Here is a 25,308-nt window from a genome sequence, read left to right as displayed (position 1 = left end):
AGTCCCAGGCCTTAGCCTGGGCCCAATCACCTGAGGACGACCTCCACCCAAGGCTCTTTCCCACATGCTTCTCCCAGCGCCAGGAAAGCTCTGCCTTGTCCTGTTCCCACGCAGCTCCTAAAATTCTCCCAATCATCCATCTGGCCTCGTAAGCATTTGCCGCCTTTTCATGCACAAATATAACTAAAGTTTGTAATACCAAGCCAAGGGGAGTCATTCACACCATAGCAGGAATTCAGTTACCAGCTAAATGGGGAGAGGAAGGGAAAGTGGGGGACTCTACAAAGGTCAGGCCTGGGATTTGGAGATTGCAGGGGCAGTAAAAATCTGAGGGAAACAGTAAGGGTAAAGAGGCTCAACGCGGTGAAGTGGGGGAGAAAGGTGAGTCTGGGCAAATCAGAAGCTTTACCATTGACCGAGCTGGCTCCTCCCTGGCTGGCCTGGGGTCTCTGCTATGATGTGTGAGGACCGTTAGGGGTGGGAGACGGACATTGTTTTTATGGAGTCTGTCTGCGGCCATCTGCCAAGCCCAGATTCCGGGCCAGGCCCTGGGCTCTGTCCTGGAGGCCAGGAGACAGAAGGGACTCAGGTGCGGATCTTGTTCCAGCCAGTGAGGTGGGAGGACAAGCCTCCAAGTCCTAGAAATGCTGGGCGGATTGTAATCAGGGCTGCTAGGAAGGGGCGGAGGGTCAGCAGAAGTCTAAAAAACAAAACTCAATTACTTAGGATTTGGGGGCAGAAAGTGACAGACATTGATTCTGCCCACCTAAGCGTAAAAGGGAAAAAAATATTTAAATTAAAAATACTAAAAAATAAACCTCAGCTACTGGCAGCTTAGTCTGAGCAACGCCTTGGAGGGCTGGGGGATCGGGCACGTGCGGGCGAGGATGGGGAGGCACCGTGGGTGTCCGGAGCGCACAGGCAAGGACCCAGGAGTAGGAAGTACAGCGCGGGTGTTGGCACCCAATGTGCACGAAGGGAAATGAGGCGGGGCCAGAGACAGAGGTGGGACCAGAGGCGGACGGCAGGGGCACCAGACTCAGGAGCCCCGATCCCAGCCACGGGCAATAGGGAGCCATGGAAGGGTCTTGAGCAGGGGAGTAACTGACTAGAACTGTGGGTCCTCTGGCTACAGGGAGGCAGAGGATGGGTTGGAGGAGGAAGAGGGGAGGTGACAGTGGCAGCGTGGAGGGTGACAGCTGCAAGGATGGAGATCAGGGAGCGCAGAGTCGTTGGCGGGGAGCGGCGGCCATGGCAGGCAGGCAGGGCTCCGGGAGCCTTTCTGGAGGAGCCAAGGCCACGGTCGTCAGGGCCAGGCCCTTCCTCATCACTTCAGCCTCCGGAGAATCCTCTTCACCCAGGGCAGCCTGGGATCAGCGCAGATCTCCCGGTCCCTGACGGTCAGAAAGCTGGAGGGAGGAGACGCCAGGGAGACCGTAAGACGGGAGGCTGCCACATCCCACCCAGAAAGCTTGGCATTTATGAGTCGCCTGCTGTGTGTGGAGATGCCTTCTCTATAGAGTGGCTTAGCATTTGTGAGCCACCTGCTGTATGCAAACACATCTCTTAGGGAGGAGAGGGGGAGATGGGCAGCAGAACTCCCAGCCCCTCAGCCCCACAGCCTCAGCCTTGAGTGCCAGGTCTGGCCAGGGAGTGCGACGGCCCCAGAGTCTCACAGCCATTGCTGGCCTGGCCTTGGGGAGAGAGCATCAGGTAGTGGCCAAGGGCATGAACGTCAGAGCCAGCCTGTCAGGGTTCAAAGGCTAGCTCTTCCACTTGTTAGCAAGTCCTTTTACTTCTCCGAGCCTCCGCTTCCATATCTGTATAATAGGGATGGTCCCACCTCACAGGATTTTGATGACATTTGCTGAGTTAATATACACTGAAGAGCAGAGAGGACTATGTAATTGTGCCAGGAGCTCGCCTGAACCCTTAACATTAATTTTTTACATAAACCCTCACAGCAACCCTATGAGGTCTGATTATTCCACCCATTTCATAGCCAAGAGACGTGAGGCAAAGCCACGTGCCCGAGTGCCAGAGCTGGTAAGATCAGACTCACCGGGCTCGCGGTGAACTGGACTCTCGGGGGCCAGCGTCTTTGTGGTGTCCCCACCCAAGCCGTTCTGAGAGGCCTGAAGCACAGAGAAGTGCACCTGGGCCCAACATCACACAGCAACTGTGGGCAAAGGCCCCTGCCCTTGCCCAAACTGTAGCAAACACCAAGCTGGGCCCTTGGGCCCCTCTGCCCCCACCCTTGGTGGTAGGACAACTTCCAGCCTAGGACTCCCTTCCCGCCTTTCAAGAAAGAGCCTGTTCTGGGGCCTAGCAGCTCCTAGCTCCCCTTACGTCCCTGACTGGCCCTGCCCCACAGGGCACCAATGAACAGAAAGCAAACGAAGTGTGCAAGGCTGACCGTCGCCTTGTGGGCAACCTGCCCTGCCGCTGTGTAACACTGGATAAAGCTCAGCCCCCCACCTCCCCATTTGTAAAGACATGTTCTTTCTAGAACCCCTTCCAGCTCCAAGTCCAGCAATCACACGTGTGCCATCTTTTACTGAGCCTCCAGTACCTGCCAGGCGCTGTACTTTCCACCTAGTATTCCTGTGCCCTGAGATGCCCGAGAGGCGTTATAACTTCTCCGAGCCCATTTCCTCACCTGTCAAAAGGAGTCACAACTGTACCTGCTACATAAGGTTGTCTCAAGGATTAAATGAGTTACATTTATAAAGGGTTTATAACAGTGCCTAGCATTCAGCAAGCACTCTCAATACATTTGATAAATAAAAATAAACAAAGGTGATCATTTGGGGATCGTGATGGGCAGGGGAGGCTCAGAGTTGAAGTGGCAAGAACCCTACAGGGTTTCCTGCCTCAGCCTTCTTTGTTATTCACCTGCAGACCCCTCCGAAGGACGAAGGTGAGTGAGGAAGAGGAGGAGGATGAGAAGATGATGGAGCCCCAAAGACGTCATGAGAAGATATCGTGAGTCCCCAAGCCCAACTCCGCCCGCCCACCCCCCACCGCCCTCGTGTGTGGCTTGGCAGCAGGTTCGGAGAAGCCAGGGCAGCAGCTGGAGAGGCTGCCCCGGAAAGGACAGGCAAAGCGGGGAGAGGAAATGGAGAAACTGAGAGAAAGAAGCAAAGGAGTCCCGGTTCCAGCCCGGTTCCAGCCCGGGCCACGCGGAGCACATCTCCTCCCCTCCCGGAGCCTGTTTCTCCATCTATAAGATGGGCGTAACCGAACCTCCTGCGAGGGTTGCTGTGAGGGTCAGGTGACTCAGTACAGTCATGCTCCAAACAGTGCCTGGCCCAGATCAAACTCTCTGCGTGTGTGAGCTCTTAATACTCTTCTTCTGGAAAGAACGGCTGCCTTGGGCAACTCCTGGGACGTTTGGGAGGATCCAAGATGCTTCTAATGGGAGCACCTTTGTTACAGGCCCCCCAGCGCCGGGCACGCTGCCTGTACCCTGTGCCCATCCCCTGTAGCTCTGTACCGCCGACGCCACCACGTCCGCAAGGGCGCACCTGTCCACTCCTCTCTGCATCCTCAGAACTTGGCGGGCTGCCTGCCACACCGTAGGCACCCCCTAATATTTCTTGAACAATCACATGACATTCTTTCCAGGTGTACCCAAGCCCGGGCTATGCCATCTATTGCAGGCAAGCCCTTCCACTGGCACCTGGAAGCCCAGCTCTATTTACCCAGCTGCGACACCTGGGCTTTCCAGGGCTACACCTGGAAGCTCTCTGAGGCCCTGCCTCCCCAGCGCCCCACTCACATCACGCCAGGCCTCCGGCAGGAGTTCGAAGTCAAGTAGTAATACTTCACAGCACGCAGGGGCATGGGGTAACGGGTGTAGCCCGGGCAGCAGACGCTGTCCTCCACGTTGGCTCCGTAAGGGCCTGTGAGAGAGAAGTGCTCAGAGGCGCCGCAGGCTGGACACAGGGCCCCGCCCTTTGACCCAGGTTTTCTGTTCTCACGTGGAAGGTCGGTGTCTAGAGGATTCTGGGCTCTCAATGTCCCCAATCTTGGACCTCTGAGAAACCACTAAGGGCCCAATGTCATTACTCTGGATCTGTCTTGTCAAAGGTGAAGGTCAAAGGTAGGGCATCCAAGATGCCCTCCAATTCTAGTTGGGTCCCAGAGCCGCTGAACAGGGAGGAGCCCTAGAACTTTGCCCTTTAGGGAGGCGCATGCCGGCACCATCAGCACCACCCAGGAGCTCGTCAGAAGTGCTGGGCCCCCAGCCCCGGCCCCGCGGAAGCAGACGGGCCGTCGATGCAGCCCCAGCAATTCAGAAGCCTGCTTCAGTTCACGTTCACTTTAACTCCCTTCGTGGAGCGAACGGCGAGGCTGGGATCCGGGGAGGGGGATCCAGGGTGCCCACAGCCACGGGGCACGACTCTGGAGAGTCAGGACAAGGGCTCGGGCAGAGTCCAATCACAAAGCCTGGCGTTCGGGCCCCAGCGGGCCACTGAAGGGAAGGCCCGACTTCTCCCTCTGACCGAAGGGGCAATAATGGCACTGACTCTATGGAGCCTTCAATGCAGGGAAAGCACTCAGGAACCCCCATCGCTGGGCGATTATTGCTCCTGGCTGCCCGACTCCCGGCCCGGCGCCCCGCCCTCCCAACCCGGCAAAGGGCGGGAGCGTTTGTGTTGGCATGGAGAAAACAAGTCAGGACCCTAGCCTTGGGGGCGTGTTCTGAAGCAAAAACAGGGTGGTGGGAGGGCAGGACCGGCTCTCCAAGGGAGCACCCCTTGCCCCAGGCCCTGTCTGCTGCCCTGGCTGCCGCTGCTTCTCCATCCGCCAAGGGTCCTATGCTCCAGTTCTCTGGAATAGAGGACCCCCAGCCATGCCTAACACAACCCCCAATCAGCTGAGACAGACCTTAGACTTAAGGCTTCAAGACTACCCATTTAACAGATGTATAAGCGGAGGCCCAGAGAAGCAATGGGACTCGCTCAGGAGCCAGCGGCAGATTGGGGTATCAGCCCTGGGGCCAGTGTGCTTTCCCCTGCATGAGAAAGATGCCCCAGGGTGCGACCCTGGCTCCTGCACAGAGCCCGCCCTCTCCCCAGCCTCACCTGCCTCGGTCGCTTGAAGCACCATCGCCAGAAGGATCAGGATAGCCAGGAGCGCGGTCCGCAGGCTAGCCATGGCCCTGCCCAGTGAGTCCCAGCCCAGGTGTCTATTATCGCCGGAAGACACCAAGGTCTGATATTTAAGCGTTGCTACACCCACAAGCCTCAAAAGCTCTTAGTCATTGGTGAGCAAATTCTGACACTCGCATTGTGAAAGGAGAACTCCCGCTTCCTCCATATTGAAGGAAATTTTCTGTGGCTGCAACCAGCAGAGGGGTCCCCAACCCTCCTCCCCTCTGAGTCTCAAGGGACTCGCAAAATCCCCCTTGAGCTGGGCCCCTTGGAGGCCCGCGCTCCCAAGGTCTGCTCGCATGTGTCCGTGTCACTGGGTGTCTCTGGGAATGGGGATGATGGTTTCATGGCCCTACCTGTTTGCTTTGGTGTTTGTTAGCAAATCAGGAGAGAATATGGATGGGAGCTAAACAGCTCCAAACCCTTGGCTGGGACTGAGACCCGCCTGGTGCCCTTGGCGGTCATGGTTGATCCCTGGTCCCAGGGAGAGGCCTGTGGGTGCATTTTTTTGCTTTCTCTGCCGCATCACCGGCCTCTTCCGAGGCTTCTCACAAAGCCCCGACTTGGGCCAGTTCACAGTCCACTGAACAGTTGCAAGGAACTTGCACACGCATTTCGGTCTTGCCTGTCTCCACTGCCCGCCAGCTGCTGCTGAGCTCGTCCTCGCCTGCTCCTCTTCAGTCTCTCTCCCACCATGTCCCAGGGATTCTGCTTCCCAACTCTCTCTCTCAAGCCTGCCCTCTTCTCCCCACCCCCGTTGTCCCTGAGAGTCCGGGCCACCTCCATCTCAGGCTCAGACGCTGGCCCCTCAGCCCCTCCCTCTGGGGCAGCAGCCAGAGCGAGCAGCCCGGATTCCGAGCGGAATGTGTCTCTCTCGAGCTTCAAAGCCCTGCTGCAGATCCGCGACGACCTGAGGGCCAAGCCAAAGCTCCTGCCCGTGGCCTTCAAGGCGTCCTTTCCACACATGTTTCCACCCCCGCCACTCCTCACAGTTCCTCTAAGCGGTCTGTGGCCTGTCCCAGGCTTTGAATGCCCTTTCTACTTCTTTACCTCATAAACTCCTACTTGTGCGTCCACAGCCATGTGAAATGTCACATTCTAGGGAGGCCCGCCCGCTCGGGACTTGAGAGGTCTTTGGGTGACCGAGAATGTGGACCTGAGAAGGCGGTCAGGTTTCCCCATCCTCAGGACCTTCCCCAGGAGCTGACCTCCAAGTTCTGGGAAGGCCGGTGTCCCCTGTTCTTTGCCTTGGCATTCCCGGTGTCCACCAAGAGCGGGGTACAGGGTGGGTGCTCAGGAGACATCGAGCGAAGGAGGACACCGAAGCTCAGAGAAAGAAGGGACTTGCCCAACGTCTCAGAGCCAGGGAGCAGCTAAGCCAGGCCTGGAATTCAGCACCCCACACTCCATCTGTAGAAGGACCCCCTCATTCATTTATCACTTGTTCAAGAAATAATTATGGAGTCCCTACCTAGACAGAAGAGTGCCCCCACCCAACATAAAAGATGCCCACTTTCTAATTCCCCAAACCTGTGACTATGTGACCTTACATTTGAAAAGCGTAGATTCTAATTTATAGGTGGTCTGAATGGCCCAGGTAATCACGGGGTCGTGGAGAGGACCGCGGTGAGTCCAGCTCAGACAGGAGCCAGGATGACGGAAGCAGGGCTCCCAGCGACAGACGCGAGGCTGACTGTGAGCCCCAGAGGCTACAGGCCTCTGGAAACTGCAAAAGGAGAGGAAACAGCTCCTTCCCCAGGAGCTCCCGCGAGGAGCACAGCCCTGCTCACCCTCCGTTGTGGCCCCCGGAGACGGCCTTCGGGCTTCTGACCTCCTGGCCCATAAGCTAATACATTTGTGTTCTTTTAAAGCCACTAAGTTTGTGGTCATTCATTAGAGCAGCACGAGGAAACTAAGTCAAGCCCCTGCCACATGCCAGGGTCGCTGCCACGACCTAGGGTCACAGCAGTGAACAGGTCCCTGCTCCCACGGTGTTTACCTTGGAGAAAGACAATGCACAGGCAAACCAAGACCAAACGTGGTTATGGCAGGTTGTGGTGAGTGCCGGGAAGAAGATGAAACAGGGAAGGTGTTGTGGGTGTCCAGAAAAGCATCTGTGGGGGGTGAGGGGCACTGAACCGAAATCCAGAGGGAACTGAGGAGTCTGCCAGGGAGGAAAGGGCACAGGCAAAGGCCCTGGCAGGGGAGAGGGCTGAGCGGCTGGGGTGGGGGAGCAGCGAGGGCGGCAGCCCGGGGCGAGAGGTGGGCGGGCAGCAGCGAGCTTTCCTGGCTTGTGCAGGAGTACGCGGCATCCGCTGGGAAGACTTGTGGTCAAAGGTGTTACCCAAAGCCAGTCACAACAGGACCAACGTGGCATGAGCCTGTGTCCCCGAGGTTCCTGGAGTAACCAAATTCACGGAGACAGAAGGCAGAATGGCGGTTGCCAAGGCTGGAGGGTGGAAGGAACGGGCAGCTATTATGGGATGGATACAGAGTTTCATTCGGGAAGAGGGTCAAGTTCTGAAGGTAGATGGTGGTGACGGCTACACGGGGATATGAGCGGATTTCTCGCCGGGGGACTGTCCTCTTAAAAATGGCATGTTTTGTTACGGGTATTTTCCCAATAAAAAAGAAAACAAAAGCAAATGAGAAGATGCTCCCATCATCTGTCATCAGGGAAAGGCAAATGAAAACAGCAAGGAGCTACCGCTGGCCACACACCTGTGGGAAGGGCCGGGATCCGGAACGCGGACGCGCCGCGTGTGGGCAAGGGCGTGGAGCGCGGAGCTCCCATTGGCGCGCGGCCCGAAGGCAAACAGGCGCAGCCACTTTAGAAGTCAGTTTGGAGGTTGATTGCAAAATAAACATATGCTTCCCATACAATGCAGAGATCATATTCCAAAGGAGGTGAACACTTATGTCCACACAAAAACCTACGTGGTGGCAGTTTTATTCAGAACTGTCAAAACTTAAAAGCAACCCAGATATCCTTCAGGAAGCAACTAGAGAAATAAATGGCGGTACACTCAGATAATGGAATTATTGTTTAATGGGGAACTTTAGTGTGTACTGGTAAATGAAAGAAGCCAATCTGAAAAGGCTACATATCTTAGGATTCCAACTGACAATCTGGAGAAGGTGAAACTATGGAGACAGCAAAAAGAACACAGTCGCCAGGGACCGGGGGTGGAGGGCGGGGGGTGCACAAGCGCAGCAGAGAGGATTTTTAAGGCAGTGAAACTCGTCTGTTCGATACCATAGTGATGACTACAACACACACAGCCCCAAGGGTGACCCTAATGGACTGCCCAGGAGGGTGAAGTGTCCTGTAGGTTCCCTGATTGAAATGCATGCGCCCCTCTGGTGGGGGCTGTTGGTCTGGGAGCCCCCCACCCCCGCGCATCTGCGGGGGCAGGGAGTATACAGGAAACTTCAGTACCTTCCCCTCAATTTTGCTGGGAACCTAAAACTGCTCTCAAAAAAAAAAAGTCTTTAAAAAAAGAAAAGAAAAGGTGTTACCCAGAATCCAACCACGTCTCTAGCTCTAACCTTTAGTTTGTAAGAAATGCAGAGGGTAGAAGAAGAAGGTGAATGACCCTGCAAGAAAACAAGCAGACAGTTCTAGAAGGAGGGATCTTCCTGACCTTCTACAAGACAACCGTGCCAGGAGCAACAGTCAAGGTGGTTTAAACCAGAAGTAGAACATTTAAGTTGAATGAAAAGAATGTAGGAGGCCTAACAGTCAAATCAGTGCAGTGCAGGCACTTTGCTTGAATCCTAGTTTTTGAAAAACAGCAGTAAAAGACCTTTTGGGGACAAGTGGGGAAATTTAAATATTAGGTGATATCAGGACTTTCTCGTTGGTTTTCTTAAGTATAATAAAGACTTAGAGAGTATGTAGGAGAATGCCCTTGTTCTTAAGAGATGCACACAAAAGAATTTAAGGATGAAGGTCATGACGCCCTTACCTCTAAAGAGTTCATGTTCAAGGAAATATGTGTGTCTGAGTGTGTGTAGATGTCTGTCTATATAGATATGTGTGCATATGTATATGTATATGTATATGTGTGCATATTATATATAACATGTGTATGCACAGGTATATATGTATATGTTTGTACATATATGTGTACGTATAGGAATATTAATGTCTCAAACAGAGAAAGGGAGAAACAAAACACATATGGAAACATGTAAACAATGTTGCAGGTAGGTAGCAGGTATGCTGGTAGTCACTGAACTACTCTAGCAACATTCCTGAACATTTAAAATGTTTCATAAGGGAAGGGCAGATAAACTGCTTCCCAGATAAGGTCCAGGTAAAGGAGGTCATCATCGCCAAGTCCTTACTATAGGAAATGTGAAAGGGACTTAGGTAAGAAAAAGAAGGTCAAAAACTGAACAGTAAAGTGACAACAAGCTCAAAACTATCAACAACTGAACCTAAAAAATAAAAATGAAGCAAACAACTAGAACAGGAACAGAATCACAGAAATGGAGATCACGTGGAGGGTTATCAGTGGGGAGGGCGAGGGAGAGAATGAGAATGGGGGGAAAAGGTGCAGGGAATAAGAAGTATAACTGGTAGGCACGAAGTAGGCAGGGGGAGGTTAAGAACAGTATAGGAAGTGGAGAAGCCGAAGAACTTACAAGGGGGGCTGCAAAGGGGGGTGCAGGGAGGAGGGGGGACAGGGGGGAAAACTGGGACAACTGTAATAGCATAATCAATAAAATATTTTTAAAATAACGTGTTTCATAATAAAAACATGGGGGGAGAGAAAAAAATATTTTTAAATGTGGAAGTCATTTTTGAAAAATGGGCTGTGCTTGGAGGACTGCGAGGGACGGCGAATTGGTCTGGCGGTTCTTCATCTGAAATGGGGGTTTTCTCACATGGGGCCCTCCAGGACCATGGCCCTTCCCAGGGGTGGCCTCAGGGGCTCCCCCCTGGAGAGCACCTGTGTCCCCAGGGACTTGCAGGGCCCTACACCCTTAGCGATGGCTTGGCTATCACCTCTTTTCTGTAGGACTTAGAAGGAGGGTGAGTCACACTTGTAACCAGCCAACCTCTGTTCCCCCAGGGTCCTTGGCCTCTCTGGGGAGGGACAAGTGGTAGGTCCTGCATTCAGGGAGCCCTGAGTTGCCAGGCAGGGTGAGGGGGCCAGCAGTTAAAGAAAGGAAAGGGGAGTCCCTCTGGGGCTGAAGGCAGGGAGTCACCGGCAGGTAGCCATAGGCAGGTGCCTGTGAAGGGGGTGTTCTCTCCTGCCTGTGAGCAACGCCGCCCCAGTCGCCCGGCACTGGCTGCGATGCACGGAAATCTCCCAGAGCAAGCAAATCCTCTTTCCCCCAAACTTCCTTTTTCTTTTGTTGAAATCAATTTCTGTTTAATAAAAAAATTCATAAAAATGGAAACAACCCAAATGTCCATTGATAGATGAATAGAGATAAACGAAGTGCAGTAAATCCATGCAATGGGCTATATTATTCATCCTGAAGGAGAAATAAATTCTGACACAGGCCACCTCGTGCATGAACTTGAGACCAAGATGCTAAGCGAAATAAGCCAAATACCATATGATTCCACCTGCATAAGGTACCCAGAGGTGTCCAATCCTTAGAGACAGAAAGTAAAATGACAGTTGCCAGGGGCTGGAGGAGGGGATGGGGAGGGGGTGTTTAATGAGGACAGAGTTGCAGCTTGGGAAGACGGGGAAGTTCTGGAGGTGGGTGGCGGTGATGGCCACACAGCAGGGCGAGTGCGCTTCATGTCACCGAACTGCACTTAGAAATGGTCAAAATGGCAAGTTTTACGTTATGTATACTTTATCACAATTAAAATTGCCTTAATTACATATAAACATGTATTTCCACAAATGCATAGTGTTTATGTGGAAAGACACACAACTGACCGCTTCCGTGGCCCCCAAGGAGGGAAATGTGGCCGAGGGTGGGGCAGGGGATCAGAGGAGGGGAGGCCTCCTTTCCACCAAATAAACACCCTCCAACCTGACTTGAAATGTTATTCCATGGGCATAATGGACCTATTCAATAAGATGAAGTTTTAAATTCATGCAGCACAAGCCGGGGTTGTCTGGAATATTGTCCTCCCTTCGACCCCCCTCCGCCCCCACCCACTGTATTTCATTTCTGGCCTCAGAAGAAACCAGGCCTGATGATTTCTTGTCCCTCCTTCAGAAACAGCCTGTGCCTGTGCTAGCACACCTGCAAAGGTGCTCCTGAGAGAATGGAGGGAAGGCAGGGGAGAGGGTGGGGCGAGGGAGCGGAGGGCGTGGCCTGCCGTTAATACGAGACACTGTTTGGTACCTTTCTTTTTCCATCTTAGAATCAGTTCCCTACAGCACATTTACCTCCATCTCATTCTTTCCAATGGCTGTGTGCTTTCCATCACGTGGATGGGCCAAATGCGTGTAGCCAGTCGCCTACCGATGGACATTTTGGGTTTTCCCAGATTTTTAAGTCATCTAAGTAACCTTACTCGAGCATAGTGACTAGGGGGACTGCACCTGGGGGACAAATTCCTAGAAGTAGAAAGGCTGGGCTTTTGCAAAGAAAAAGTCCCTCCCCAGGACAGCTGCCTAGGAGCTTCCTCTTTTCAGCAAAGGTAGGGGGGCCGCAGGAAAGGAATTTCTGAGCTGCTGGCTGCCAGCTTCCCCGCACACATCCTGCCACCCGTTCCTTGGGAGGAGGAAATCTGCACCTCATCCTGTCCCCAGGAGCTGGAAAGAAGGAGGAGCCCGTTTATCTGAGGGCCCGACCCCGTGGGCTGGCAAGGCTGGGACCTTGTGAGCAACGACTGAGTGCAGGGCAAGCTGGGGGGCTCTGTCTTTGGAGCTGAGTCCAGGTCACCACTTGGGCCAGTAGAGTAGACTCTGAGGGCAGCTGGGAAATCCTGGGATGGATGGAAATAAAGGGGAGGAGAATAAAAAGTTAAAAAATGGGGAGCTAGATGGCCACAATAATAATAATTAATAATAATAATAATAATAATGAAAAAGACAGCCAATTGTTATTTCCTGAGTGCCAGACAGTGTGTCGTGTGTTTTACGCTCAGTACCCCATCATCTCCCCACAGCAACACTTGGGAGAGGCCACTGATATAATCCACTTTTCTCCCCCAAGGAATCTGAGATGTAGAGAGAGTTCACACCCAGCTGGGGCCCGAATTTGGACTCGGATCTGACACCAGAGCCCAGCTGGGCTCTAACAGCTCGTTGCCTGCAGCCAAGGTCAGATTAGGAACAGAGGCACCTGTGAGAGTGACGGGCCCTGTGTGGAGTCCGTCTCCACAGGGGTTGGCCCAGGCTCTGTTCAGTCACCTCGAATGAGGAACCGAGGCTCAGAGAGCGGAAACCATCTGCAGGGACCGCACTGAAGGACTCCGTTTTGACCCCAGGATTTTTGTTTTTGTTTTTAAATTGCGATATAATTCACATGCTGTAAAAATCCATCTTTTCAAGGGTATAATTCAGTGGTTTTTTAATATATTCGCAGGTATACGGCCATTGCTGCTCGTTCCAAACGATGTTCGTCACTCCCAAGAAAAACACTGTGCCCACCTGCGGTCACTCTGGTCTTTCCTCTATTTCCCACCTCCAACAACCACAAATCTACTTTCTGTCTCAATGAGGCGGCCTTATGTGGCTATTTCATATAATCAGTCATGCAATGTATAGCCTCTTGTGACTGCCTTCTGTCATTTAGCCTAAGGGCCATCTATGCTATAGCATGTATCAGTACTTCACTCCTTCTTTATGGCTGAATAATATTTCCTTGTGGATAGACATAGTCTATTTATCCATTCATCAGTCAGTACACATTTGGATTGTTTCCAGTTTTTGGCTACTATGAATAATGTTCCTGTAAACACTGTGAATAAGCTTTTGTGTGAGCATATGCTTCCAACTCTTCGGGGTATATAAGCAGGGGTGAAATTGCTGGGTCATGTGGTAATGCGGTTTAACTTTTTGAGGACCTACCAGAATGTTTCCAGGAGGTGCTACATTCTCCATACATTCCCACCAACAACGTAGGAGAGCTCCAGTTTCTCCACTTTTCCCCAACACTTGTTACTGTCCATCTCTTTTTGGTGGCCGGGGGTCGGGGGAGTTGCTTAGTCATAAGGTAACTTGTCCATCCTTTTGATTATACCCACTGGGTGTGAAGTCATAGGTTATTGTGGTTTGATTTGCATTTTCCTGATGACTAATCATATTGAGCATCCTATCATACGCATATTGGCCTTTTGTGTATCTTCTCTGGAAAAATGTCTATTCTTATCCCTTGCCCATTTTTAAATAGGGTTTTTTTGTTGTTACTGTTGCTGAGTTGTAGCAGGTCTTTAGGTATCTTGATATTAGACCTTTATTTTCTCCCATTCTTTGGCTCACCTTATCACTTCGCTGATAGTGTCCTTTGAAGCACAAACGTTTTCATATTGATGATGTCCAATTTACCTATTGTTTCTTTGGTTACTTGTACTGTAGGTGTCAAACCTAAGAGACCACTTCCTAATACAAGGGCATGAAAATTTCTCCTTGTTTTCTTCTAAGAGTTTCATACTTTCAGCTCTTACATTTCAGCCTTTGATCCATTTTCAGCTGACTTTTATATACAGTGTGAGGTTGGTGTCCAACTTCATTCTTTTGCAAGTGGCTAGCTAGTTGTCGCAGCATTACTTGTTGAAAAGCCTTTCTTTCCCCATCGAGTTGTCTTGGAACCCTTGTCAAAGACCAATTTGCCTCTAAAAGTATACATTTCATTTCTAGACTCTCTACTCTATTTCATTCATCTATATGTCTATCCTTATGCCAGTACCACACTGTCTTGATTACTGTACTTTATAAAAATCCCCCCTGGGTTACACTGTAGAACTCCAAAGGAAGTCTCTCAAACATACAGCAAAATAAAATAAATCTTGGGACCTACAACCAAGACTTAACAGCAATTGGTTCTTTCCTATGTTTGGGTTCATTTCTCTTCCTTTCTTTACTAGGAAGTAAAATATTTTAGATACAACCAAAGCTGCCTTACCCCTACCCTCACCTATTTCCCCTTCCTCTCTCTCCATGGGTAACCACAAAATCAGCATCCTGAAGCTGCTAGGGGTCCTTCCTAAACATATCATTATCCTTTTATAGTCTATAAAGTAAGCATAGTACGGTTTGGTGGGTGTTAACATTTTACATGAGTAGCATCGTACTGTGTGTGGCCTTGCACAATATGCGTATTTCTCTCAAGTTTATGTTTGCAAGCTTTTTCTCACCTTGATCCACGTGGAGCTCGTATATCCACGTTCACTTTTGTGTGCAGCAAATTCCATTTTGGACGAACCTATCGTCTGCTTATCCATTCCCCCCGCAGCGGGTATTCAGGTTGTTTCCCCATGTTCACTATTACTGAGAGTTCTGTGACGCCTCAGTCTCCCTGGCCCCTCCACATTTTTGCTCTAAACTTGGTTCTCCCGTGAGGACCCTGCTTCCCCTGCAGCTTCTTAGCAGTGGCTGTTTTCTCCCCAGAGTTTACCATCCCCTACCCACTCCCGTTGCCACCGTCTACACATCCCCCAGCGTCACCCCTCCCTCAGTGACAATTTGGCTCCCAGCTCATAGTCATACTCTCCAGCATGATTCTGTCACAAGCACGGTGACCTCAGTCACCCCCCTCAGTTGCATGACCTCCACTGCAGTGAACTTACCCTCCACCTACCTCGGCCCTCGCTCCCACGGTCACGCCTTCGGTCTCCTCACTACCAGTAACTGCTCTGCTGCACAACCTCCGTCGCAGACGCCCCGCTTTCCATCCACCACCATCTGTCTGCCAGCTCATTATCTTGAGTGTCTGATTCTGACAGTCCTTCCACTCCACCCACCCGATCCTGTCCCCTTTCCCTGTCCCTTGCTCCTCCCTCAGGTCCTTACTTCTCTCCTTACTAACTTCCATGGACTTGCATTACAAATACCATGGACCTATACCCTCAACTCTCTTGCCCAAATAATGTCAACTACCCATCTTCTTGCTACCTCCTGACAAAAACCACGACCAGGTAAAGCCCACCTCCTCACTCCCTGCACCTGCACATGGTGGACATGGCTGGACAGAAGGGCCCGGTCATGCTGCCCGAAAGTTCACGGTCACTAGTCTCTCATGGGCCTTCCGGGCTGCCGGGAAGTCCTGGTACGCTTCCCAGGTTCCTTCGCTCTCCCCTCTCCGGGGCTGTTCCAGTCTTTCTTCCCTCCACTCGGACCTTCACCCCCAGTTCCCTGCCCCTCACTCTCAATGGATGACCCTGACTTCTGCTTCCCTGAGAAAAGAGGTTCTCAGGAGAGCACACCCATCTGCAGCCACCGCGTCCACCCACGACATGGCTGTTTCTTGCTCCTGACTCATCCCCTCTCCCACTCAAGGCAACTGCTCCTCCGCACTCCCACTTCTGCCCTGCGTCATGAGTGTCCCCCCGACTGCTGTGTCATTCTCATCTGCATGCAACACACTGCTCGTTCTCTTATCTTAGGAAAACAGTGCCTTGCCCTGGCCAAATAGCTCAGTTGGTTAGAACGTCGTCCCGATGCGATAAAGTTGTGGATTCTATTCCCCAGGCAAGGCACATACAAGAGTCAACCAGTGAATGCATAAATAAGTGGAACAATAAATCAATGTTTCTCTCTCTCTCTCTCTGTCCCCTTGGCACTTCCTCTCGCTCTCTCTCTCTCAATAAATAAAAATTAAAGCTCTCTTCCTGTTTTTCACATGGCACAGGACCAAGGTGAGAAGGAGGACTCCATGCGGGAGCTTTGCATCCACAAGCTCCGTCTCAGCATCCGTGCGGGGGAAAGTGGAGACAGACCGACCCGGGCAGCCAAAGTCCATGGGCAGCTCACAGACCAGACCCCTGTATTCTCCGAGGCCAGAGACACCGTCACCTCCTTCGGCATCAGGGGAAACGAAGAGATCGCCATCCACTGCACAGTGTGAGGGGCTAAGGCAGAGAAAGGCTTGGAGAACGGTCTAAAGGCGCGAGGGTATGAGTTATGGAAAAATAACTTCTCAGAGACTGGAAACTTTGGTTCTGGGATTCAGAAACATATCAGTCAGGGGATCAAATACGACCCAAGCATTGGTATTGACGGCCTGGACTTGCATGTGGTGCTGGGTAGGCCAGGTTTCAGCATCGCAGGCAAGAAATGCAGGGTGGGCCACATCTGCAGGGGGCCGTGCGCTGGTTCGAACATAGGTATCATGGGATCGTCCTTCCTGGGACAGAAATTCCTGTTTCTATACCAAAGACCAAATATATATATAATATGTATGTATATTATACATATATTTAAATATATTATATATATTTAAATATATATATATTTTTGTCTTTGGTATAGAAAAATATTTTTTTTTTCACTGAAAAAATTAAAAGGAAGTAATAAAAGTAGCCCCAGCAGGTGTGGCTCCGTGGATTGAGCACTGGTCTGTGAATCAAGGGGACACTGGTTCAATTCCCACTCAGGGCACACGCCTGGGTTGCAGGCGGGGTCCCCAGTGGGGAGTGCGTGAGGGGCAACCACACATTGACTTTGCTCTCCCTCTCTTTCTCCTTCCCTTCCCCTCTCTAAAAATAAACAAAATTTAAAAAATTGTAAACAGTACCTCCCCCTTAAAAAAAAGAATAAGAATAAAACAGTGCCTTGACTCTCCTCATCTGCATCCAATAGTGCACCTTTACAGTAAAACTCAAAAGGATTGTCTATATTTGCTGTCTCCAATTCCTTGGCTCCTAGTCTCTCCACTCCCACCCTGGGGTGATACGCTCATGACAGGAAGATCTGCTTCAGGGTGGGGGAGGGGAGGAAACACCGGGGCATATTGTAGTTGAAGGTATTGACAGAGGTGTAAGAAAATATTTTGGGTTTCTGTGGATTTGGAAAAATTATTAAACTCATGAAGGATACAAGGTGTCTTCTGTAGTTTAACAGAAAGCAGGTGGGATCGGGAAGGCTAACTAGATGCTGTAACAAACAAGCCCCAAACAAGCCCAGACGTGCTATGAGTGGATTTCTCTCTATGAGAAGTCCACGGTGGTGTTCCTGATTAATGGGCAGCTTTTCGATGAGGGGTGGTCAGGGGCCCCGACTCCTTCTGTCTGCGGCCCTGCTGTTGTTAACAGGTCACTGTGCCAATTAACATACAGGAAGCCAAAGAGGGAACACAGAACAGGGCGTGGAGCCAGGGAGGCTTATGTGGCCCGGGTCTAGAAATAAGATGTGTGAGCTCTGCTCACGTTTCGCTTACCAGGTTCCAACATGTGGCTTCACTTTCCTACAAGGAAGGCTGGGAAATATTCGTCCACGAAGAAGGGGAAACAAGCTTAATGAAGAACCAGCCAGGCTCTTTGCAAATCCTGAAAGTTATCCAAGGGGCTGTGGCTAGGTAAGCAGGGGCCGATGATTCATCCTCCAGCGCTTACTTTATTCTGAATGAGGAACTAGCTCCGGCCTAGATTCTGAGAGCAAGTCTCGTTATAAAATCATAATTGCTTTTCTCCTAAGAAGAATCCCTTAGAAAAGCAAATAATCCTACACATTCCACTGTTCTCTTCTGCCATGTGAGACTTCTCGTGGGTTTCCAATTTGGTTTTTCAGCGTGCCACCAGAACCAGAGGCCCCGTAAAGCCTCTGGAGTGGGACTCTGAGCTTCAGAGATCGGGGCTCCGAAACAGGCAGCAAGGGCTTGCCTACAAAGCCGCACGTCCCTGGGCTGAGGCTTTGTAGCCAAGCCCTTGGCTTCTAGTTCTGGGAAATGGCAGTTGATGATACTTGACACTACGAGGGTGTGTGAGGGTCAAAGTTTCCTCATTCTCTGCTCCAAATGGTCCTCACAACAGCCCTTCGGGGTTGAAAGGAACTGGGTAGCCATTGCTCCTTTCACAGATGGGGGAAGTCTGAGCTGGAGAGGTGACATGCCTGTCCCAGGGAAACCCCCTTCATAGATCCCAGACAAGAGGTGGTGGCTGAAGCTATGAGGAGAGACAACATCCTACAGGGAGGGAATCAGAACAGGGAAGCAAAAGAGGGTGAGAAATGATGTGGAAGGAGGAGAGAAGAAACCCAGGGAAGTACATCCCCCAGTCTAAGGTTCTTTCCATTCTGCCTTCTGACCCTCACTCTCTTGTGATTTGTCTGCCCTGATGATCTGGGCACCGGAGGAAAACTACGGAGAGGTAGACGAGAACTGGGGGCACAAGGGATCCCCAGGAGACTTCAGGCAGCAAGACAACCTAATGAGTTTCACTCCTGTAGTCTGTGGCTGTCTGCTTGAGGAAAGACCTGCCCCACCGCCCCCCGCCCCACCCAGGATCTACCACGAAGGTAGGGACCCTCTCCTTGCATTCTTTTCCTCTGAGTCCCAGGAAGCTGCAGCCCCAGAGACACTGGATCTGCTGCCTGGGCCTGGGCCCTTGTCTGGAAAGGAAAAAGGATTTTGTTTAATGTGACAAAGGCATGGCTCAGTTAATCTGGTGTCATCCCTCCAAGCATAAGGTCTCCTATTCGATCCCCAGTCAGGGCACCTGCCTGGGTTACAGGTTCAGTCCCTGGTTTCTTTCTCTCTCTTTTTCCTTTCTTTCCCCTCTCTCCAAAAATAAATAAAATTCTTTTTTAAAAAACCAACATCCTTTCATGATAAAAAAACACAACAAACTAAAGATAGAAGGGAACTTCCTCGATCTGATAAAGCGCATCTAGGAAAAACCCGCAGCTAACATTGTAATTAATGATGAAAGACTGAGCAGTTTCCCCCTAAGATCAAAACGAAGGGAAGGATTTCTGCTCTGGCCACTTTTATTCAACATTTTATTGGCGGTTCTAGCCAAGAAATTAAGCGACAAAGAGAAATAAAAGGCATTCAGATCAAAAAGAAAGAATTTACAGGTGACGGGACATTATATGCAGAAAATCCCAAAGAAACTACCAAAAAAGAAAAATGACCCAGCTAGAAATAATAGTAATACCATAAGGTTGCAGGATAAAAGATTATACAAAATCAACTGTATTTTTAAGTACTGCTTACGAACAATCCAAATATAACATTAGGAGAACAATTTCATTCACAGCCGTACCAAAAGAATAGAGTACTTTGGCATAAATTTAACTAACACAGTACCAGATCTGTTCAGTGAAAATTATACACTATTGATGAGAGAAATCAAAGAAATCTAACAGAAGAACATTCTATGTCTATGGATTGGAAGACTCATTGTCAATAGGGAATTTCTGTTCTATTTGATCTTTAGATCGCAATTCTTTTCAAAATTCAAGCAGGCTCTTTTGTGTGTATGTAGAGAAATTGACTAGCTGTTTCTAAAATTTATATTACAAGGCAAAGCTCCTAGAATAGCAAAAACAACTTTGAAAAAGAATAACAAAGTTAGGAGGCACAACTCGCCAATTTCAAACTTACTATAAATTTACAGTAACAGAGTATGGGACTGAATAAGGACAGATATATTGATCAATGGAACAGAATTGAGAGCTCAGAAACAAACCCTTACATTTATGGTCAATTGATTTTTCAATAAAAGAGCCAAGGTAATTCAATGGAAAAAGAATGCCCCCCCCCAATAAATAGTGGTAGGACAACTAAATAGCCACGTGCAATGGAATAAAGTTGGATCCCATCCATCACACAGTTCACAAAATTAAACTCAAAATGAGTCAGAGACCTAATGTAAAGTTAAAACTACAAAACTCAGGAGAAAAATCTTTGGTTTCTTAGCTGTAACAACAAAAGCACAATCTATAAAATAAAAAATTAATAAGTTGAATTTCATCAAAATTTGAAACTTTAGCAGAAAAGTTTCTGCTAAAGAAACGTTAAATAGAAAAGTTTCCATTAAGAAAATCTAATCACTAGAAGGAAATATTTGCAATCTAGACCTGCTTAAAGGCATATATCTAAAAATACACAACATTCAATAAAACACTCACAACTCAGCAAGACAATTAGTCCAATTTAAAAATAGGCAAAATAACCGAATAGATATTTCACCAGAGAAAGCATATGAATATCCAATAAACACATGATAAAATATTCAACATCTTTAGCCACTAGAGAAATTTAAAACATAGTAAGTTACTACTTCATACCACAAAAATGACTCTAATCAAAAAAGACAGCAACTTTTCTTAGCAAGGATGAAACTAGATCTTTCAAAAATTGATGCTGGAAATGCAAAACGGCACATCCAATTTGGAAAACAGTTTGTCAGTTTCTTAAGAAGCAAAACACAAAATGTTTTTACGTGACCCAACAGTTGCACTTCTAGGAATATTTACTCAAGAGAAATGAAAACATATGTCCACAGAAAGACTTACAATGACTATTCATAGCAGCATTATCCATGACAGCCGAAAAGTGGAAACAACCCCACCCCTGTGTCCGTCCGTGAATGAATGAATGAATAAGCAAACTGTAGTACACCCATACAATGCCATAGTATTCAGCCCTCAAAAGCAACAAAGTGCTAATACATGCAAGGACGAACCTGAGAAACACTAGGTTAAGTGAAAGTAGCCATATGTAAAGGGCCCCATATTGAGTAAGGATTCCATGCATGGGAAATTGCCAGAAAAGGCACATCTACAGAGACAGTGATTGATTAGATGAGCAGTTGGCTGGGGCTGGGGCTGGGGAAAAGAGAAAGAGGGCATCTGAGCTTGAGCGGTCTTTCTGGGGTAATGGAATGTTCTACCATTTGGTTGTGGTGATGGCCGCACAACTCTGTCCATTCACTAAAAATCATTGTACACTTAACAATCAAATAAAAAGGCCTGGCAAAGACAACAGCAACAACAAAGAAAACACAATGTATTTATCCGTTCTACTGTCGATGGGCGTTTGCGTGGTCTCCAGTTTGGAGCTGTTGTGAATGCTGCTAATATGGACATTCTTGTATATGTCCTTTGGTACACACATTTCTCTGAGGTATGCATCATAGAGTAGAATTTCAGGATCATACGCACATTCTGCTTTCAAAAATACTGCAAAAGCGCTCTCCCAGGCCTCCTACCTACATACACCTCTATCGGCAGTGCATGAAGCATCTCGTTGTTGCATATCCTCCAAGACACCTGGCCTCGTCTCATTGTCTTTTCAGCCTTCCTGAGGGTGAGTGTCAGCACTCATTATCGTTTTAATTTGCATGTTCTTGATGACTAAAGCAATCGAACACCATTTCAAGTTTGCTCTGTTTTATTGTTTGGCCACTTGGAAATCCTCTTTGTGAAAGGCTGGTTCAGGTATTTTTGACCTTTACCCCTGCTTGTTGTTTTCTCACCAATTTTTCGGGTTCCTCACCTGTTCTGGATGAGAGTTTTTTAATGCCACTCTTTGACTTGACGTTCCACTTTCTTAACAGTGTCTTCTGATGAACACAAATTTTAGCTTTGATGTAGTCTAGTTGATTAATTTTTTTCATTTATGCTTTCCTTTAAGGAATCGAGTGCCCATGGTCCTGTGGGGGCGGGGCCTCTGCGAGGCAATCAGGTCCTGAGGACAGAGCCTCATGAACAGGTTTAGTGCTCTTCTAAGAAGCCTGAGAGCTAGCTCACCCTTTCCTCTTGCCACGTGAGGCTACAACAACCAGAATCCTGTAGCCTACAACCCGGAAGTGTGTCCTCACCCGAACCTGACCTCGCTGACACCGTCAACTTGGACTTCCAGCCTCCAGGACCTTGAGAGATGCATTTCAGTTGTTAAGAAAACATCCAGTGTTTTGTTATAGCAACCTAAATTAAGATAACATGTAATACTGATGTCAAAAAAGAATTTAGTACATGCGTTTGTTTATTTTTCAATAAATAAACCAATTAGAGGTTAAACCACTACTCAGTTGGACAGACAATTGTTGGGGAGGCATCCCTCTTGGAGAACGGGTTGAGGTGTCAGCCCTTCCCCCCAAACCCTGCTGTGTTTCTGACATGGGGGTCGGCGGTGGAGAAGGCAGTGCTCCCTTGAGGGAAAGCTGTGAGCAGGAGCCATGCACCGTGAGGGCTGGGGGGATGGGGCGCAGCGGACCTAGGGAGACCACAGCAGCCAAGGGAAAGGAAATAACAGACCCAGAGAGAAGCTCAGTCACCCAGATGGGCAGAGCGCCTGGCATAGGAAGCAGGAGGACCTCCAGTGGGTTGTTGGAGACCTTCCTGTCTCCTCAGGTCCTGTTCCCTGTGTCTCTGTGACCTATGCCCACCCTGGAAGTCATGAGCACATTTGGCTCCTAAGAGATGCCTCTCCAGACGGGGCTCTTCCGCAGACCCTGGGGTCACCTTGGGAAGGTAGCACCATGCCCCTGGCATGGGTCGAGGTGGGCTGGTGACTCTGGAGGCTCCTGCCTGCCCCTAACCAGAGGTGGGGGCTAAGCTGCTCAGGGAAGGCCCAGACCTGATCCGCGCGCCCTCCCCCCCTGCTGACTTCCCCACCCACCCCAAGTTGCTTCTGGACATTTCATGTCCCTGGACATTTCATATGGGAGGCCTGGGAAAATTCTTTGTGTAACTAATTGTTGTAAATCTGTGACCTCCCTTGTCCTGCAAGAGTTCCGGAGCCTTTAGGCCAGAGGGCCACTGCAGGGAATGAGGCCATCTCTTTGCTCTGTCTTTAGCAGCTCCCCCTTCCTATACTCCCATCTCCCCTCCTCTCTCTTGTCCTTATTCCTGGGGCTGGATCCCAATACTTCAGCTGGAATTTTTCAAAAACTCCAGTAGTTCTACTCTCAGAATCCTCCCTTTCTAGATCATCCTTCCGGAGTCTTAAATAAAGAGTGAGGTGAGGGAAGGTTTCCTGGAGCCCCAAAGAGGAAGGTGGAGCCAAGCGCACAAGAAAGTGCACTAGACCTCACTGGAATATTCTGGGGCCAATTATGATGTCGATAATAGCAGATGGAAATTATGTGCCTAGCTCTGTTTTAGGCGGATCAATGTATTCAATGCTCACAAAAACCCTTTTTGGTGGGTACTATTGTTTTCCCATTTTACAGAGAAGGAAACAGGACCGAGAGCTTAGGATACTTGCCAAGGTCCATAGCTCTAAGTGAAAGAGCCAGAATTCAAACCTGAGAAGTCTGATTCCCGAATCTTGGGAATCACGTCTAACATACCACTGCCTCTCAGTCCCTGGGCCAGATCCCGCCTCTGAGCTTTCGGTTCTGCTGTTTCCTTCTGCTGGAATGCTCCCCCCCCCCCCCCGCCCCCCACAATGCCTCCTTCCAGGCCCATCCAAGCGCTTTCCCTGAGGTACTCCCCTCCCCCCACCAAACAGAATTCCAAGGCATTGCCCCCAGGCCGCCAGGCTGCCTTTGCTCACTCAGGACCTCACTCCGCACGGAGCCGTGAGCATTTTCGGGCAGGGCCTGGGCCTTGTTCATCACGGTGTCGCAGCCTCAAGCTCACAGCAAACCTCTCCAAGGACTGTTTAATGTTCCAGGTAGGGCTTGCCCAGCCTCTGACTTTCTGTGCCACTCAGATCCATTACTGCCCCCTCTCTGGCCTCAGTTTCCCCGTCTCCGAGGTTCCCAGGAGTGAGATTATTCCCTGAGTGTTCCTCAGCTACTGACAGCCCCCCATCTCCCCTCCAGGGAAATCACCTGAAGAACTTGCCTCCACACCCTCGTGGGAGAGAGAGAGGCCGCTGCCGGATGGGCCGGCCCCAGGCGCTGGGATGCCAGGCCAACTTTGGACCTTAGGCCAGGAGGAATATCTGAGTCACCTTCCTGCCTGTGGAAAGGCCAGGAAAAGTCCTGAACCTTCCCTCTAAAGCTCTACTCTTCCTGCCCAGACCCACGAAGAAGGGTCACCCAGTAACAAGACCCCAGGGTAATAACGATTGTTGTTAAGTATTAAGGCCACCAGCCCCCTTCGCAGGGCTACACGCCCTCAAGTCTCTGAAGGAGCCGCGCCGGCTGAGACGGCAGGTGGGGCTGGGCCGGGGGGGTGGGGGGGCCTGCTCCCAGGCAGCTGTGTCAGCACCTCTCGGGGCCTCAGTTCTGCCTTCTGTGAAGTGAGACAAGACCCTCTTTCCTGCTGGGCCACCATGACAAATATCTGTGTAAGCCACTCAGTGCCTGGCACGCAGCTAGGAGCTTAGACCATTGTATCAGGAGCAACTGGGAGCAAACAGAGGTGTTCTATTCATATGCTGCACGTGATAAAAATCCACAGGATATGCCCCAGCTCAAGTGGCTCAGCTGATTGGGCGTCTTCCTCAAATGGAAAGGTCACTGGTTCATGGGTGGGTTTGATTCAGGCCAGAGCACATTTGGAAGGCAACTAATTGAGGTTTCTCATATCAGTGTTTCTCTCCCTCTCTTTCTCCCTGCCTCCCCTTCTTTCGTAGTAAAAAAAAAAAAAAAATCGAAAATTTAAAAAATCAAAATTGAAAAAAGAAAATAATAAAAAACCCCCAAATCTCTAAGGAAATGTTGCACTTTCAGCTCTGCCCCAGTCCCTTGTGTCTTTAGACAGTCACTCTCCCTCTCTGCGTCCAGACTCCTTGTCTGGGGGTTGGTGTGAACTTGTCTAAGTTCACACTTGAATATCAAGGCCCAAGGGAGTGGTAGGACACCTTAGGGACCCTGCGGTCAGCAGAGCTGGCCTGGTATGATTTCTTCAACACCAACCAGCTTGGTGACATAAGGGAGCTTCCTTGATTTGTCCAAGCCTCAGTTTCCTTGTCTGTAAAATGAGTCCAGATTCTCCACACCCATCAGTACAGTTTTGAGACTTCAGCGCATGAAGAGGGCTTGGCACAGCCCTGGAACTTCATGCATTTAATTAAAGAGCATTTCCAGGGTGAGAGGAGGACATGGCGGGGGTGGGGGGCAGGCACCGGGCGGGTCGTAAATCATGTGTTTGGGGAACACAGAAGAGGGAGCAGCAGTTCCCAGCTGATGAGGCGTAGAGAGCCCTTTGGAGCAGATGGACCCGGAGGCCCAGGGAGGCGAAGGGCACAGCTGGAAGGGCGTCCACAGACCCTGCCCCGGCTGGGCCTGGGCCCGGAAGGCAGGCATCTGAGATGGCGGTGGGCACTGGCTCAAAGACGACCCCCGGGGAATCGGGGCAGCTGCTCTTCAGCGTGTGCTTGGGAG

General features: G+C 50.1%; 1 protein-coding gene and 1 pseudogene across 1 annotated transcript; one reads left to right on the top strand and one right to left on the bottom strand.

Moving 5' to 3' along the window:
* Window positions 1-1,327: 1,327 nt before the first annotated feature.
* On the bottom strand, window positions 1,328-5,163 carry CCL22 (C-C motif chemokine ligand 22). Its single transcript, XM_054570275.1, has 3 exons — window positions 5,091-5,163; window positions 3,782-3,905; window positions 1,328-1,409 (listed from the first exon to the last, which is right to left on the bottom strand). The coding sequence occupies exons 1-3, from the start codon at window positions 5,161-5,163 to the stop codon at window positions 1,328-1,330; spliced, it is 279 nt and encodes a 92-aa protein (XP_054426250.1).
* Window positions 5,164-15,926: 10,763 nt separating this feature from the next.
* On the top strand, window positions 15,927-23,907 carry LOC129068164 (60S ribosomal protein L11-like; annotated as a pseudogene).
* Window positions 23,908-25,308: the final 1,401 nt, after the last annotated feature.

Source organism: Pteronotus mesoamericanus, unplaced genomic scaffold (genome assembly GCF_021234165.1).
Source record: "Pteronotus mesoamericanus isolate MK-2021 breed Mesoamerican mustached bat unplaced genomic scaffold, CSHL_Meso_final contig_202, whole genome shotgun sequence".
NCBI classification, from domain to species: Eukaryota; Metazoa; Chordata; class Mammalia; order Chiroptera; family Mormoopidae; genus Pteronotus; species Pteronotus mesoamericanus.
Note: the sequence above shows the minus strand (reverse complement) of the source record. Positions and strands in the feature narration are given on the sequence as shown.